Source organism: Rhagoletis pomonella, unplaced genomic scaffold, assembly GCF_013731165.1.
Source record: "Rhagoletis pomonella isolate Grant_MI unplaced genomic scaffold, Rhpom_1.0 Rhpom_scaffold_00003, whole genome shotgun sequence".
NCBI lineage: Eukaryota > Metazoa > Arthropoda > Insecta > Diptera > Tephritidae > Rhagoletis > Rhagoletis pomonella.
The window spans coordinates 86353561-86372250 of record NW_023458557.1 but is presented as its reverse complement, the minus strand read 5'-3'; the positions used below and the strand labels follow the sequence as shown (position 1 = coordinate 86372250).

The 18690-nt window shown below is 40.5% G+C and overlaps 1 protein-coding gene and 1 long non-coding RNA gene across 2 annotated transcripts; both read right to left on the bottom strand.

Annotated features, from left to right (window-relative positions):
• Positions 1-4592: 4592 nt before the first annotated feature.
• LOC118735711 (PI-actitoxin-Afv2b-like) lies at positions 4593-5155 on the bottom strand. The gene is made up of 2 exons (XM_036465631.1): positions 5007-5155; positions 4593-4931 (listed from the first exon to the last, which is right to left on the bottom strand). The coding sequence occupies exons 1-2, from the start codon at positions 5089-5091 to the stop codon at positions 4744-4746; spliced, it is 273 nt and encodes a 90-aa protein (XP_036321524.1). The 5' UTR covers positions 5092-5155; the 3' UTR covers positions 4593-4743.
• Positions 5156-17731: 12576 nt separating this feature from the next.
• On the bottom strand, positions 17732-18277 carry LOC118735712. The gene is made up of 2 exons (XR_004992633.1): positions 18131-18277; positions 17732-18051 (listed from the first exon to the last, which is right to left on the bottom strand). It is a non-coding gene; the product is annotated as an uncharacterized LOC118735712 (long non-coding RNA).
• Between the last annotated feature and the right edge of the window lie 413 nt (positions 18278-18690).

Here is an 18690-nt window from a genome sequence, read left to right as displayed (position 1 = left end):
CTTTTGTCTATATTGTTTACAGACGACTGACTCTTTAAAGAATTTCCTTTTTTTAAGAAGCTCTGTATTTCTACTGCACATGTTTTATTATTAATTTCTTTTCTTTTGTTTACCATATTTAGTTAAATGATTGTTCTTAATAGCAGTTACAGAGTGACGCCACAAGATAATTTATTAAGGAGTAAGTAGGGGCAGGCACGCCGAGAGAAATTCGGGGGTAAATATGTATGTTCCCGGGCCCACGACAACCCTTTCTGCCACGCCAACAAAATAATTTTCCATTTTCGAACGAATTTCCAACGTTTTCTCTCTATTAGTACTTACTTGTTCAGTGCTTTTTGAAGTGAAACTTCTTAGGTGGCGGTATCGCACAAATGGAGAGTGAAATTTTTTAAACTGAAAACGTTACATGAGTGAGAAGGAAGATATAGGTAGTATAGGGAAGAGGAAAAAAGAAATAAAGTGACGCCTGACGGGTACGAGTACCTACATATGTATATATGTATTTTTTAATGCACGTATGTATGTGTACATATATATATGTATACATATATCAAATAAAACACCTCTTTGAGGTAAAATTTTCGAGTGACGAAAGCTGAACTAGAGACACAAAATTTATGATATCAATTTCGTGACGAAAATTATACGCATTTTTTAACTGCCTTGGAAACGTAGGGAAAATCTTTTTTTGTTTATACGAATCGTTGCAAAAGTTCTGTTTTTTATTTTGTGTTTCTAGCAGTAGACTGAATTTCGCAACGTTCCGAATAAATAAAAAAAGATTGTACGCACCTTTTAAAGGCAGCTAAAAAATGCGTATAATTTTCGTAACGAAATTGATATCATAAGTTTTGTGTATCTAGTTCAGCTTTCGTCACTCGAAAATTTTACCTCAAAGAGGTGTTTTATTTGATATATGTATACATATATATATGTATACATACATACGTGCATTCAAAAATACATATATATGTACATATGTAGGGTAGGTACTCGTACCCGTCATGCGTCACTTTATTTCTTTTTTCCTCTTCCCTATACTACCTATATCTTCCTTCTCACTCATGTAACGTTTTCAGTTTAAAAAATTTCACTCTCCATTTTTGCGATACCGCCACCATCACATCGCCACATCAATTAATTTGGGGTAGCAAATTTAAATTCGACGAAAATACAAACAATAATCCAAATGTTTTATTTTCTCTTTCTATGTAAATCTAAATTATCTATTCAAATCGATGAGTCCATTGAAACATATAATTTTTCGAATACGGAATAAAGCGAAAAAGAATGATCATATCATCACTAGACACGAATAAAGGCGCGAACTCAAAAGTTGACGGCGAAAAAAGACGCATAAAAAAACTTTAGCATCAAAAACTCTTAACATACTTCGCCGAAGATTTTATAAGCATCTTTTTTCGCAAAAATTTTTTACGCGCCTTTTTTCGCCGCCAAAACGCTATCGCGCCCTTATTCGTGTGTAGTGACGATATCCTTTGTATTAAATTTTTATTATATTAAAAAATTAAAAATAAAGAATTATGAGAAATGATAAAAACTTATCAACTTGGTACCAACTTTGGATACAATAAACAACTGTATTCGTCTGATAGTCTCGTAGTTTATTTTTGTTAAGATTTCTACCGGGTGTGGGGCGCACACATGTGCTTTTTTTAAGAAGTTTTACTTCTATCACGTGTACGATGTTACACTCGTGCTATTAAACTAATGCTCTTTTTTCAAGTAGTTTTGCTCAGTGGCAATTTGTACATATGTACGTATGTAAGTAGTAGCGGCACATTGGGTGAACTAAATGCATTTATACATACATATTTATGTACAACTGTAGGTAATATTGTACGCGTCTTCCCAGGTAGGTTAAGTGCGGGTGATAAACCCATGTAGCATAGTTAAATATTGTGTACATACCTGCAATTAAAATGGGGAAGAATGTTACAATTTCTAAGATACGCACAAATTGTGGTTTCCAAGGCATGTACGAAGTGATTAGCACAGCTGCATCCTTCAACTTGTCAACTCGCGGGAAATACACCGATTTGCAGGGAATTTCGGTTTAAGTGGCAATCGGGGAATGGGCGATTTTTTTCGGGGAACCGGGTATGTTATTTTTATATCTTAAAGTAACCAAATTAGACGGATATGTTAATTTTTAACCATTTGACACTTTTTGGAGCGACATTTTATCAATTTGAATAGCAATATCTCCACAACAAGAGTTTTCTCAGATATAAGCTTCATACCAGATAAAACCTAATGTTTTGGGCTAGATTTGTGGAGACTTAGAATAAAATTGACTGACCAGTTTTTGAGAAAATGCCCGAAATGTATATTTTCAGCAGCCCGATTTTTAGTTTTCAGGCGATAACGTTATGACATAAATATTTATATTTTATAAACACAAAAGATAGCGTTGGATAGCTTGTTTGAAGGCCCTTCTACTGATATCCTTATCAATGACATGGACTGAGTAGTGCGGCCTCAGTGGTAGTTAAAAAAATTGCCTTTTTTTCGAATTTCAGGCAGCAGCCACGCCCTCAAAGGCATACGAATCAAGGCATGCTGGAACAAAAGCTTCTTAGTTTTTTGTGTACTTTAATTTCTGAAAGTTTGAAAAAAATGAAATGATGGTACGTACAGACGCCACATACATACCAAAGCTTCTCGTAGTGGAGACACGAACCAAAACACATTTACCTCTATATCTTTCCAACTAGTGGCGGGAATATATGAAAATACATATGTTGGGTGTGCCCACATGCCCCCTTAAACCGGCAAAAGCAAAAAAACATTTTTTGTTTCGCAACACTTTAGCCTAATTTTTAAGAATCTGGTTAATGGTTTACGAAGCTTGAATATATTTTCTGGAGACACTCTGCAAGACCTTTTCAACGATATATCAAACATGTCGATTGGAGGTCTGGATAAAAACTTCCAAATTTCGTGTATATATAAGCGAGTCATTTCAGCATGCTACTGTTGCTGCTTTCGTGACTCGCGCACACTGCCGGCAAATTCAGTAATGTGGGCAATAGATAGAGTTAATAAAATACATATGCATTAAAAAAAACTACAAAAATCACATGACCGTTTTACGTACGTATGTTAAGCGCCAGTGTAGGTGTGGTTCCTAATGCTCCGCTAATTTCTGTTTTACAAGTGTAGCCTTCTCTAGTGAGTTCCACCAGACAAGGGCTGCTTGAAACAATACAGGCTTAAATCTGGTTCCCTAGAGCTAATGATTTAATTTTAATTTTACCAATAGCTCCCCTGCAGCAGTACAAGGCAACCGACACCTTTGCTACCCTTTCCTCAATGTTAGGCTTCCACGACAGCCGCCGTTGATCGCCCACCTAGTTACCTGGTTCAGGTAATCTTAAGCCAGCCAGATCGAAAAGGGTGTATAGAAACCAAAAGTTCCACATCATCTACATAGACGATCACCCGACAGCTCACTTTTTCCAGTTACTCTAGAAGGTCATTTACAACCACAGTCCAGAGCTCCTATTGACTCTGCACTGTGTGCAGACGCTCACCCACTCCGCCACGACAGTTTTGTCACGAAGTAAGCTGTAGATAAACCTTATTAGGTTTGTTTAAACCCCTATATTATGAGTATACTTGACTATTGTCTTTGGAGTGACATTCTTGAATGCCCCTTCACCGACCTTTTCTTGCAATAGACATATTAAGCTCTTGAAAAACAGTCACGAAGAATCGCGTTTCTTATGTACAGGTCTATCAGTCCATATAGCGCTTTTAGCAAAAGCGTTTGTAGCAAAAACGAAGAGACTGATAGGCCTAAAATCCATAGGCGAAACATTAGAGCCTTTTCCGGCCATGTGGCGATCACCCAGAAGATCGGAGTAGTATAGGACCTGGGGGGGAGATTCTGTAACCAGTTAGCGGCAATTTTCGAATCGCTTTTACACTTTTGACGCGAAAACATTTATATCATGCGTCAAAAAGTGCGATAGCGTTCTGAAAATTGTCGCTCACTAGTTACAGAATCTCGCTCCTGAAGTAAAAAATATCGCAAAGAAGTACATTTGGCTGTACTTCGAAGTACGAAGTACAAGAGCGTAAAAAGAAGTACTGTATTTCCGAAAGAAGTACGGTTGGTCACATTTGGCATTCATGAGAAGTGCTAGATCTAGGTTCCATCCAAAGTTATAAGTAGGTTTGAAGACTACAGATAGAGTGGAAAACTCGTAAAGGATATCAATGCTGCAAGCGGTATAATAGTCGGCGAATAATGCAGATCCACATCCTATATTTCACATCACGATGCTACAGTTGTACAACACCTATTCAACTTAAGGGTAATATCTGGGATTTAGAAAAGGTGCTACAAACTTCAATAGTGACTTAAGACTAGGCTGCTAAAATATCTGCGTAGTTACCAAGACAGCTACTTTTTGCTCAGCTATCAATTGGTCGAAACCGATTAAATCTTACCCAAATATTTTCGGCAAAGATTAGGCGTTTGGTGCTTATGATTTTTCACTGTAGTCTTCAGTCAGTAAATAGTCAGTAGGCTAATTGTTAACAAGCAGTTTAGGAAAGTATTAAATTAAATAAAGATTCAAACGGGTTTATTTCTGCAAACTGATTATATCTTTCACTATTCTGGTGTATATAAACAAGAACATGTATTTATCTATATATGCGAATATACTTGTAAAAACAAGTTCAATACATAACTCGCCACTAATAGTCCTATGGACGTGGTACACATCTTTTTTGACAGGCTGCAAGTGAACAGTAACGGTTCGCATTGCCACCACAGCCAATATAACGGAAGCTGATGCAACTTCTACTTTGCCGGTTGTAGTACCACCTTACACCAGGTATGCATCCTGGACCTCCACTACCGCTATCCACTGCAGCTCTACAGCTACGGATCCCTATAAAAAAAAAAAATATTACAATTATACTCATTACGAAACAATTTTCAATGAAAATGTTTGCATTATACTTACGTGGTGCATTCGGGCACTGGGCCAGAGTTTGTTCAAAAAACAGAAAAGCGAGTGTCAGTGCTAATAAGTAAACAACGCACTTCATTTTGAATGATTTAAAAGTGTCACTTGGTATAGAATCGAAGTAATTTCAGTTACTGATAACTTTTCAGTCGGCAAAGAAGCTTTTATAGCCATAAGATCTTGCACGCCATGCTGGCTTCATTTGCTATTCTACTTGTATATGCTTTTGTCTTCTGTTGTTTGCAGACTGACTTTGTACTACATGTGTTTTATTATTAATTTCTTTTCTTTTGTTTCACCTATTGAAAGAAATTATATATACCTATATCTATATATATAATCTATTTGCATATATAATACGCGAAGGAATATTTTGTGTTGAACAAAAGATCTGTACCGTTTGCCAGATTTTCAAAAACGAGATGTCAAATTAAAGAGCTTGGTCTGTAGATGTGCAAACTGGTTTTAGTTTTTCGAAAAGAGTTGCCACCTGTTGAACAATTAAACTCAAATTATTTAATTATTAAATGAGTTGTAAAACTAAAAGCCATGGACTGTATGTGCAATAAGATTTGACTTTTTTGAGAAGAGTTGCCACCTTTTAAAAAATTATATTCAGATTATTAAAATAATTATATTAAAATTACTTAGCAAAATAACTAAATTATTACAAAATGGGTTTTAATCGAAATGGTTCTGAAAAGTTTTGTTTCTTAGCTGAACTATAGGAGGGTTGCCATCTGGTTAGACAGTCATATTACGAATATATAAGAAAAATACGTACCACCATATGGGTGTCACACGAAAGAGGTTTCAGAAATTAGTAGTTTGAAAATATTTTAAAGAGGGTTTGCCAGCTGCTTGAAATGTCCAATTTAGTTTACTTATTTATACACAAGTTATATAAAATATCAATATATAGATGCCAAACGAAGGAGTGTTAAGAAATCTTTAGTTTGAACGCTAAGAATATTTTCCAGGTATTGGAAGAGGGTTGCCACCTGTTTAAAAAGTTAAAATCAAATTATTTAATGAGCTAAATGAATGTTGTGAAATTTTTTTTGCTAAACTGTATTTAGCGGAGTTACCAGCGATGGAGAGTTAACAAGGATTAAGCTGGAAAATACTTTTGAAGAGGGCTGCCATCTTTCAACGGTCTATCTTAATTAACTAAAAGAAAACGTGCATATATGAAATATACAAATATCGTTATCAAACGAAAGAATGTTAAGAAATATTGAGTTTGACGTTTGGAATATTTGAAGAGTGTTGTTTAAAAAGTTACATTCCAATTATTCAATAACCTTGATGGATTATTAAAAGATGGGTATCAAGCGAAATGGGTTTGAAAAGGCTTTATTCCTGATCTTTATTTAGGAGGGTTGCTATTTGTTCGAACAATCAAATTCAAATTAGTTTGTTGAAATTCTTTTGAAAAGGAATTTCAAAAATGAGAGGTCAAATTAAAGACCTTAGCCTTTAGATGTGTGATAAACTTTTATTTTATTTTTTTCAATTAATAACTTTTTTCATCGGTATAGAGTGACTTCAAATTTGACGATTTTAAAAACATGCACTATGCGAGACTGGCACTCGGATCTCTTATAACTATGACTAACATTTGGAATATTTTTTAAGCTTTTGAAATTAAATTTTGGCCATTTTGACGCCATGCGGGTTGACTAGTTGTTCCTAATTGCAGTTTCAGAGTGAGGTCACAGGACAATTTTTTAAGGATACCCGACTTTTTACTTTGACAACTGTGCTACTTTATTGCAGATCGCTGGCTATTGTATTTAGTTAGTTTTCATAGTGTTGGAAAATTATCAGAACGCTAATTACTCGTTTCGGCAATTCATCATGTTGTCGAGTAATTCTTTGAAATATATGTATACTACATTAGATAGAGTGTTCCCAGAAATTCCTAATCGGGAGGCGGTTTGTTAAAAAACAGTTTAGGAAAGGATCAAATTAGATAAAGTTTGAAATAGGTTTATTTCTGCAAACTACATCTTATATATAAAAATTAGTGCACGTTTTTGGTGTGACCTCATAACTTGAGAACGGCTTCACCGAATTCAACCAAATTTATGCGGCATATTCGGGCTATCATGCAGATAGTTTATGTGGAGTTTGGAAAAGGGGGCGTGGCATATGTATCTTATGTATAATAAAAAAAAGTACGCGTTTTTGGTGTGAGCTTATAACTTGAGAACAGCTTCACCGAATTCAACCAAATCTATACGGCATAGTCGGGCTATTATGCAGATGGTTTGTGTTAAGTTTCACCGAATTCGGAAAACGGGGCGTGGCACCACCCAGTTGGCATTCCAAACTATTTATTTACTCATACCCAAGATGGAAAAACAAAAAATGTTGTATATCCAAATGTGTTGGATTAAGATTTAAAATAATCAAAAATTTTGAAATAAAACCAATGATAAATTTTCATATGGAAAAATTCCAGGATTTTTCATCATTCATTTTTCAATATTTGGTGTAGAGAAGCCCACTGGGGTACCTATATATAGTACATATATATTTATTCTATTACTCTGGTGGATATGAAGAAGACACATGTTCGTGCATAAATACATACATAAGTTTAATGTAAAACTCGTCTCTAATATCCTAACCACGTGGTACACATCTTTGTTGACACGCTGCACGTGAACACCAACGATTGTCGTTGCCACGACAACCATTATAACGGAATCTGTTGCAAGTTCTAGTTGCCGGATTGTAGTACCACCTCGTAGCACGTCGGCATCGTATACCTCTCCTTCCCCTATCCCGTCGCCCACTGCAGCTAGGGTTCCCTGTGAATATATATTTATACATACATATTTTCAAGTCTATTCATTATACGAATCGCTTGTCACTAAACATGTTTTCATTGCACTTACGTGGTGCACGCCGGCACTGGGCCAAAGTTTGTTCGAAGAACAGAAAACAGAGTACTAGTGCTACTAAGTAAATAGCTAACTTCATTTTGAAGGTTTGTAAAACGCCGCTTGATATAGAATCGAAGTATTATCAGTTACTGAAAATTTTCGAACTGGCAAAGAGGCCTTTATAGCACAAAAATCGTACATATAATTACTGCTTTATCCGCTATTTTATATATCTTGAGGCACGAATTTTTTTTAAACAAACTCTGATTTTTAGATAACGTAAATGTGTTTTATTTATTATTAATTTCATTTCTTTTGTTAATCATATTGAAACAAATGACTGATCTCAATAACAGCTTTAGAGTGGGGTCAGCAGATACTTAAAGAAGGAGTAGGTAGGAATTATTTCAGTTGTTTACTTTGAGATATTTGTTACTTTAGTTGCGTTCTTTATCTCCCATAAATAGTCAGAAAAAGTCGGAAGTAGTCAGATTTAGTCCAAAAAGCGGTACAGAACTCCGGGTGCTTAGTCGGATCATGATCAGTCCTTATCAGAGGGTGGCAGTGCATTCGTGTCTCTATCTCCGGATATTGGGCGAGTGCACTGAATTCCTCTGGTTCAGGCTGCTCTTGAATGATGACCAAGAACTACCGAACCCGTTAAGAGTTACCGAACCTGTTAAGCGACACCGTGCCCAGTGGAGGGTTTTCAGCTAGGGGGTTTACCAGACCGGCTGTATTATAACGGCGCCTCCCTGGCACCGGGCCGTTTCAGGGAGTAGCGGTGGCCTTGCTGCGGCATGGGCGCGCCGTAGTGGACGGCGAGGCCAGCTCCATCGGCTAGGTTGTATCGAGCGGAGTAGTGCGTGGCGTAACTGCTAATACTAGCAGGGTTCTCTCGCCACAGGCCTCCGGAGCTTCGAGGACCTCCGATAGGGTACCTCAGGAAAGGCAAATTCAGACCCTCGCAAGGCCACCAAAATTTTAGAGCGCTACGGCGGTCAGTGTACTGATCAGATAACTGAGCAGCATGCTCGAACGATTGAGTGGCCTAAAAAAGTGCGCAGAGATGCAGAGTCTGCGGTAGCTGCACAGGGGAAGGCAGCTGGTAGCATGAATTCGACGCTATCTAATACGAAGTTCGCTGGAGGGGAAATCACTGTCATTAAAAAACAGCGCACGGGGCCGGCTCCTACCTTTAGCGAAATCGCTAAACTAGCTGGATCTGTAGAACTAGGGGGCATGGACTGTGGCAGAGAGGACGGCGATATCACTCACGAAGATTGGAAGCCTGTGGCGGCTGCCATGTCGGCGGTATTTATGAGGGTGGTCAGGGAAAACCCAGGGCCACCGCATAGGTGTGAGAGAGCTCACGAGGTGCGCCGACGAAGCGGTCGGCAGCGTTATACAAGGAGGCAGTCTCCCTGGTGGGGGAGGTATGGAAGTGTTCCAAGCTAGGGGCCGTAGACAAAGCGGATATTCCGATTCGTCCTTTAGCTCGGGTATGGACACCTACGGAGCTTACCTCTCCAGGGGAGATCGAAAGAATACTCCGGTACTGCCCATCCCTCCCGACGCACAACTGGAGGGTTATCTGCAGAGTACCTCGGTGCTCTCAGTGATACCAAGGGGGTCGTATACTATGGCTTCGAGAAGGTGCTCCTACGGATCCTACCGACTGAAGCCAAAGCTGATGATCCCCACCCTCCGGCAGTATCGGAGGAAGGAAGGAAGGGAGACTCGGCTCCATCGGATGCTGAGAGTATTGGCGGCGGCTGCTCTGCCGGGGGCTCCGTCTTCAGTCTCGTGAGGCTGTTCGATGGGGGCTATGCGGCATCCGCCAATCTTTTGCTCCACCTTGAGTAAGGTGGGGCTGACGTTGTTCTGATCCATGAGCCATAGCTGAGCAGTAGCGTTATCTCTGCAATTAGAACAAGTTACTAAAAGCTGATAGCGGCGAACAGGTATTGCCTGCATGCTTATCATAGGTGAACTAAAATCCTTTATTTTGCATAATTTCAGCAATGAAAATATGATGACGATGACGAGTGAAAGTTTATATATTTGTTTATAACTGCTGCCAGGGAAGGGGTTCTTTCCCTTACACTGGCTTCATCTGAGACATCACCTTTGATCTCGGGTTGGAGAGTTCTGAGCGAATACTCCTTTTCGGATCACAGGTGTATTCAATTATCTTTAGACGAAACGCGTCCTCCTAGCAAGCCCTGCAGAAACCTGAAGAGCACCAACTGGGATCTGTATAGCAGAAATCTTCGCCGAGTGCTTCCTGATGCACCAGAGCTAAGTTCTGTGCAGTCGGTGGACTCGCTATAGGAGCTTGTCGAAGTTTTCAGCTCTACGTGCAGAGATGCTCTTGAAAGCGCATGTCCGCTGAGATTCCAGAAAGGCAGAGGGAAACCCCTTTTGTGGACTGTGGAACTCCCTAAGTTAAGGGCGTCGAGCAGACGACTTTTTAATAGGAGGAGTAAGTTGTCTTCTGATTGGGAACTATATAACGTTGGACTAGGAATCTACAAGTCCGATATAAGAAAGGCAAAAAATATTTTATGGGTGTCTTTCTACGAAAACTTTGAAAGGTGACATTAATCCTCTAGATTTAGGCTTATTCTCGCTAGGAGTCCCGCTCCGCTGGGTTACTTGAGGTATGAGGCAGGACACTGAACTATGAGTAGCGAAGAGTCACTTAACTTGCTTCTGGATACTAACTTTCCTTCCAATCCTTCCCCGGAGGAAATCCTCTTAAGGGAAGTGCGCCGTGACTGCGCTGATCTTTTTGACCTCCTGAATGACTACCACCTGGCGTGGGCGATTAATTCGTTTAAACCCTTCAAATCTTCAGGACCCGATGGCATCATACCTGCGCAGCTGCAAAAGGCTGCGGAGATCTCGTGCCGTTGGTTGGCCCAACTCTACGCGAGCGGTGTTAGATACGGGTACATTCCCAAGAGTCGGAAGGTCGTCAAGGTGGTGATCATCCTGAAGGCTGGAAGGAGCTCTCATGTTGCCCCCGAAGACTTCAGGACGACCAGTCTCGCATCGTTTCTGCTGAAGACGCTGGAGAGGTTGGTAGACATGCACATAAGGAGTATGGTTCCTCGAGATCGTCTGTCTAGAGCTCATCATGCTTTTTGTAAAGGAAAGTCGGTAGATAGTGCTCTGCATACAATTATGAGATGGATAGAGGAAGCCTTAGGAAGGAATAGGAGCCTTCCTCGATATCGAGAGGGCTTTTTAATAATGTTATGCCAGACGCAATTGTTAAGTTACAAAATAAGCTTGGAGTTGAGGTCAGTGTCATAAGACTCATCGAAAACTTGCTGCATGATAGAACTGTCATGGCCGTCTGGGGCAGCGCCTGTTCAGTTGGAGGTCTTCGCTTACAGCTGTCTTACAGCGTCAAGTACTTTGGATTGCTCCCAGTCAGGAAGTTGTCGTGGAGGCCAAATATCAAGGAATGGGCAAGGAAGGCATCAGTGGCCTTATATTGCAGTAAGGGAGCTATAGGCAAGAGATGGGGTATCTCGCCTAAAGCTGTCTATTGCCTCTACAAGACCGTAGTCAAGCCAATTATGTTTTATGGCGCCATAGTCTGGGGGAACTCACTGGAATAGGCTACACTAGCAGGCAGCTGGACGCGTACAACGGGCTGCATTAATTGGTATTAGTGGGACACCGCGGACCACCCCCTCATTAGCACTGAACGTAATGCTGAACGTGGTGCCTGTCGACGCTGCAGGCAGAATTGTAGCGTGGCGAACGGCCATTAGACTCAGGGAAACCGATTGGTTGACCAACTTAGAGACTGGACACTCTGGAGTCCTTGATGGCTTCGATTTCATCCCTGATCGTACGGATTACTGTGCCACCGATATGCCTCCTAAGAGCTCCTTCTCTGTCCACTTTCCCCCAAGGGAGGAGTGGGCCGGGCGGGAATACTGGAGGAGGGGTGCGGTGAACGTCTTTACGGATGGATCTAAACTGGACGGTAGAGTTTGTGATGGGGTCTTCTGTCCAGAGCTTACCATCAGCACTAAATAAATTCAAGCTCCCGAACTTCCAGGCGGAAGTAGCTGCTATCAAGGAGGCGGTGGATTCACTGCTAAGGAGCGTTATAACAGTCAGGGAAGTGAGCGTATATTCTGAAAGCCAAGCGGTTATCAGGGCCTTAAGTTCGTTGGAGGGGCGCTCTAACTTGCTTAAGTAATGTATGCTCTCTCTTTCGGTCGCGTCGGAATAGTTCTGCATTAGGCTTATTTGGGTTCCGGGTCACAGCAACATTGAGGGGAACTGTGTGGCTGACGAGCTGGCCGGGACAGGGTACTCAAAAAACGTTATCACCGGATAAAGAGCAGCTGGGGGGGCCATTGCCCGCTTGTGGTACACTCTTGGATAGATTTGCCTCTTGTCATCTCAGCGAGAGCTGGGCGAAAACCACGACATGCGCGATCGTAAAGTCGTTTTGGCAGAGGGTGGACCGGGGGCGATCGAGGGTACTGTTCACACTGACAAAACCACATCTCTCACTTCTGGTGGGGGTTTCAACGGGTCACTAAACGGGAGACTGAAAATTCTACCGGATCCCTTATGTCGCAATTGCCTGGAAAAGGACAAGGTGGAATTACCTCAACATTACCTTCTTTGGTGCCCAGCGTTTGCGAGGCTAAGGCTGAAGTGCTTTGCGCTCACTTTCTAAATAACCCCGAGAAGCTCTGGGGCATTGATATTAGCCGAATTCGTAAATACATAATCAGCTCGGAGCGTTTTATCGATAAAGTTTAGGGTGCCGTTCAAAATTGTGGTATCACAAAGGACAATCTCACATTGTCTAAGTGAGCTACGGTTACACGGAGCTGCCACCTTACCTAACCTAACCTACCACGGTGCAATGATAAATTTACTTATTTCTTGTGTCATTCGATCAGTAACTTCTCCACACTTATGCTGATACAATTTTTCAGGCAAAAATAGACCAATGATATAAAAGATAAGGTATGACTACCTTACATTACACATACATTTACACCTTTTTTCATTCCTTCTTTGTTTCAATTTTTTTTCATTTTGATTATCGAATACCCTGAGCGAGGACAAATATTTTAATATGGGGCAGGTAATATATATAAAGGAAATACCGTTCGCAAAGGAAAACAAAACAGCTTACAATAACAAAAACAAGTTCTTGGTGGTTCATTATTTGGATCGTATAATGCTGTTTTTGGTTTTTCGTTTTTACCACCATAATTAATTTAAAAAGGGGAGTCAAAAAATAGCACTTTATTTGAAATGACTCAATTGCCTTGCAAAAATATTTTAGATGTACGACGAACTTTGTTGTGTTTGCTTTTAAGGTAGTACGGTCTAATGTTCATATATACAAATATGTATTTTCCAGCTTGATAGCTAGATTTTTATTATTTTACAACGCTTTTATCATCATATCATTTACTTACAGATCACCATTTATACTATAAATGTAGCAAAAGTATTTATGGCAAACCTATTTACTCTAGATATCACCTTCGTCGTAGGTATCATATCAAAGACATACAATTAGAAAAGCTCTAGAGGTAGATGTCGCCCCGCCAGTAGAAGTTAAATACTGCGCCTAAAAATATGCACAACATACGCTACAGAGAAAATGGACGACACGCCATTTCTTTAAATCAAATTAATTGCTGCTGTACATCTTCTTCTTCTTTTTTATTTGCGCTGTAACCGCCTAAGCGATTTTGGCCGAGTCCAAAACAGCACGCCAGTCATTTCTCTTCTGTGCTAACTGACGCCAATTGGAAATGCCAAGTGAAGCCAAGTCCTTCTCCACCTGGTCTTTCCAACGCAGAGGAGGCGTTCCTCTTCCTCTGTTACCAGCATCGCGGCCCGCGTTGAATATTTCCAGAGCAGGAGCGTTTTTGTCCATTCGAACGACATGGCCAGGCCAGTGGAGCCGCTGAATTTTAATTCGCTGCACTATGCCGATATCGTTGTAAAGCTCATACAGCTCATCGTTAAATCGTCTGCGATATTCACCATCACCAACGCGTAAAGGTCCGTAGAGCCGCCTCATCAGATGCTTTGATTGTCCATGCCTCCGCGCCATACACCAGCACAGGCATGATGAGTGACTTATAGAGTGTGATCTTTGTACGATGAGAGAGGACTTTACTTCTCAATTGCCTACTCAGCCAAAAGTAGCACTTGTTGGCAAGAGTGATTCTCCGTTGGATTTCAAGGCTGACATTATTATTGGTGTTAATGCTGGTTCCCAAATAAACGAAGTCGTCTACTTTTTCAAACTTGTAACTGTCAACAGTGACGTGGGTGCCAAGATGCGTATGATCTGCCTGTTTGTGTGATGACAGGAGATACTTCGTTTTGTCCTCGTTCACCACCAGACCCATTCGCTTTGCTTCTCTATTCAATACCGAGAAGGCAGAATAGACGTAGCCCTTGTTTTTACCGATAATATCGATGTCGTCGGCATACGCCAGCAATTGTACGCTCTGGTAAAGTATTGTATCTGAGCGGTTCAGTTCTGCGGCTCTTATTATCTTCTCCAACATCAGATTAAAGAAATCACACGAAAGGGAGTCCCCTTGTCTGAAACCTCGTTTGGTATCAAACGGTTCGGAGAGGTCCTTCCCTATTCTGACGGAGCTGGTGGTATTGCTCAACGTCATTTTACACAGCCGTATTAGTTTCGCGGGGATACCAAATTCAGACATCGCGGCATAAAGGCAACTTCTCTTAGTGCTGTCGAAAGCGGCTTTGAAATCGACAAATAGATGGTGTGTGTCGATCCTATTCTCGCGGGTCTTTTCCAAGATTTGGCGTATTGTGAATACCTGATCTATGGTGGATTTTCCAGGCCTTAAGCCACACTGATAAGGTCCAATCAGCTCGTTGACGGTGGGCTTCAGTCTTTCGCACAATACACTCGATAAGACCTTATAACCTATGCTTAGAAGGCTGATTCCGCGGTAGTTGGCGCGTATGGCGGGGTCGCCTTTCTTGTGAATTGGGCAGAGCACACTTAAATTCCAGTCGTCGGGCATGCGTTCATCTGACCATATTCTGCATACGAGCTGATGCATGCACCTTATCAGCTCCTCGCCGCCGTGCTTGAATAGCTCGGCTGACAGGCCGTCAGCTCCAGCAGCTACTCCATCATCATCGACTGAGGACTCGGGTTCGTCTTCTTCACTACTTTCAGCGCTGCTGCCATTCAGTAGGTTGTAAAAGTGTTCCTTCCACAATTTAATTATATTCTGGACATCGGTCACTAGGTCGCCATTGTTGTTCTTACAGGAGTTCGCCCCGGTCTTGAAACCTTTCCTAAGTCGTCTAACCCTCTGGTAGAATTTTCGGGCGTTCTTCCTGTCGGCCAACATCTCAAGCTTTTCGCACTCACGTATTTCGGCCTCTCTCTTCTTTTTGCGGCAAATACGTCTCGCTTCCTTCTTCAGTTCCCTATAACGGTCCCACATGGCTCGCGTTGCACCCGATCGCAGCGTGGCCCTGTAGACAGCATCTTTTTTCTCTGCGGCTTCTTGACATTCCTCATCGTACCAGTTGTTCTTTCGGGCTCGCTGAAATCCAACTACTTCTTCGGCGGCGGTACTTAATGATCGAATGTGGTTCCACTGCTCGCGTATGTCGGATTGTTGAAGAGTGCTCTCAGAGAGCTGGTGTGTGAGTCGAGTAGCGAATAAATTGGCCGTCTGTTGTGATTGCAGCTTTTCGACGTTAAGCTTTCCTTGCATTGTTGGGCGCACATTTTTTGCTGCACAGAGGCGGGTGCGTACCTTGGCTACAACAAGATAGTGGTCCGAGTCGAAGTTTTGCTTTCGGAGTGTACGTACGTCTAAAACGCTTGAAACATGCCTTCCGTCTATTACAACATGATCGATTTGGTTTCTCGTTTTTCGATCTGGAGACAGCCATGTAGCTTGGTGGATGTTCTTATGCTGGAACCTAGTACTACATATTACCATGTTTCGCGCCCCGGCGAAGTCGATCAGCCTCAGTCCGTTATCGGACGTTTCGTCGTGGAGGCTGAGTTTTCCGACAGTGGCGCCAAAGATCCCTTCCTTGCCCACCTTGGCATTAAAATCGCCAAGCACGATTTGACGTCGTGTCGGGGCAGCGCTCATATGTACGTTCCAAGCGCTCATAGAAGAGATCCTTGGACGCCTCATCCTTCTCTTCCGTCGGGGCATGGGCGCATATGAGTGAGATGTTGAAGAATCTAGCTTCGATGCGGATTGTGGCTAGACGTTCGCCCACCGGTGTGAACGCCATTACTCGGCGACGGAGTCTCTCTCCTACCACGAATCCAACACCGAATTTGCGCCCCTTTACGTGGCAACTGTAGTAGACGTCGCAAAGCTTCACGCTTATTTTTCCTTGCCCCGTCCATCGCATTTCTTGGATGGCGGTGATGTCAGCCTTTGTCTTCCCGAGGACATCAACCAGCCGGGCAGAAGCACCTTCCCCATTAAGGGTCCAGATATTCCAGGTGCATACCCTAAAATCATAGTCCTTTATACGTTTGCCGTGGTCGTCATCAGAAAAAGGGGGTCTCATCCGAGGCTTTTTCGATTTTTTCATTGGGCGGGGTTCTACCGTGGCGGGACCCAAACCCAGTTTAACGCCTTCTCACGTTAGCTCGCTCCCAAACGGGTGTTTGGTTGCTACCCAGAGGATACGTGGATATAAATATCCGGACGTTGTGAAAAAATTGAAAAAATTACAATGGTAGCTCTGAGTATTGCGCAATATTTAAGTATAGTATTCTATGGTGCACTCTACAATAATTTGAGATATGATTTTTTTTTACACCGAAGTTGAGTAAAATTGGTACACTACAAATTTACAAATTTTTTATTTTTTTTTAGAATTTTTTGAGTATGCATTCTTTTAACACGTTAAATTTTAGTATAATAAAATGCAAGTTTTAGGCAAAAACTGCAAAATTGCGTTGATTTTTAATATTTTTTATGCTGACGGCTTTTTGCACTTTTTCTTATAGAAGAAAATGCGCAAAACCGTTTTCAAAGAAAATTAAAAAAAAAAAATAACGTCAGTTTTGTAATCGCTTAAAACTTGCACTTTCTTATACTAAAATTTAATGGGCTACAAAACTGCTTACTCAAATAAATTATAAAAAAAATCAAAAAATTTTTAATTTTGTAGTGTACCAATTTTACTCAACTTCGGTGTAAAGAAAAAAAGCATAATTCAAAATTATTATTGTATTGTGCACCCCATAATACTGTACCTAAATATAGCGCAATATTCAGAGCTACCATTGCGATTTTTTGTTTGTTTTTTTTTTCGAGATGGCATATTTCCAAATCTATTTTTTTTTTTATCAAAAAATTTCTATGTGTAAAATTTTTCAAAAAAAAACTTTAAAAATATTTGTTTTCTTAGAGTGTTTCGATGTGTGTATGTGTGATTTTTTTTTTAAATTTTTTCCTCGCCCCGTTCTCGAGATATTTGGAAAACTATTAAATCGATTTGTTTTTGCTTTTGTGCTGTAAAGTTTTTAAAAACGTATTAATCAAGCTCAAATTTCATATTTTTCTATTATTTATGTTTATGCATCAACCCTAAAAATTTGGAACAAACCAAACACATGAAGTGTGAACCCCGTCCGTTTTGGTATGGCGAATAGTATGGTATGGGTAAGCGAATTTTGTGTTTATAATTTCTCACTGTAGTCTTCAGACTTAAATAATCGGGAGGCTGTTTATTAAAAAATACATAGTTTAGGAAAAGATTAAATTAAATAAAGATTCAAACAGGTTTACCTCTGCAAATTTACCATATATTTATTACATTACTCTGGCGTACATAAAGAAAAAAATGTATGTATGTATATTTGCGATTATACATATGTATATACACAAGTTTAATATAAAACTCATATTTAATATCCTATTGACGCCGTTCACAATTGTCCTGACATTCTCTAAGTGAACACCAACGGTTCCGATTACCTTCACAGCCAAGATAACGGAATCTGAAGCACGTTCTACTTCCCCAATCGTAAGCCCACCTTATACCAGGTCGGCATCCTCTACCTCCCGTACCAATATCCTCTGGTCCTCTACAGATAGGGTTCCCTAAAAAAAAAATACAAATTTACAAGTCTATTCATACGAATCACTTTGCAATGCAAACGTTTTCTTAATGTATACTTACGTGGTTCATTCGCGCACTGGGCCAGAGTTTGTTCAAAAAACAGGACGCATAGTGTCAGTGCTAATAAATAAACAACACACTTCATTTCGGATAATTGAAAAACGCCGCTTGATATAGATTCGAAGTAATATCAGTTACTGAAAACTTTTGAGTTGGCAAAAAAGTTTTTATAGCAACAAGCTCTTATTCGCAATGCTATTGTACTTGTATATACTTTTGTCTATTCTTTACAGACGAATGACTTTTTGAAGAATGACTTTTTTTTTAACAAACTTTGTATTTGTACTACGTAAATATGTTTTATTATTAATTTCTGTTCTCTTGTTTATCATATTGAAAGAAATGATTGTTCTTAATATCTGCTTCAGAGTGAGGTCACAAGATAATTTATTAAGGAGTAAGTAGGGGCAGGGCCGTCGGGAGAAAATCCGGCCCCGGGGGTGAATATGTGCACGGTCCCACCAACCCCACAAAATAATTTTCCATTTTCGCATGCATTTCCAATGTTTTCTCTTATACTTGTTCAGTGCTTTTTCCGTAGTATTTATGTGGAGTATGAT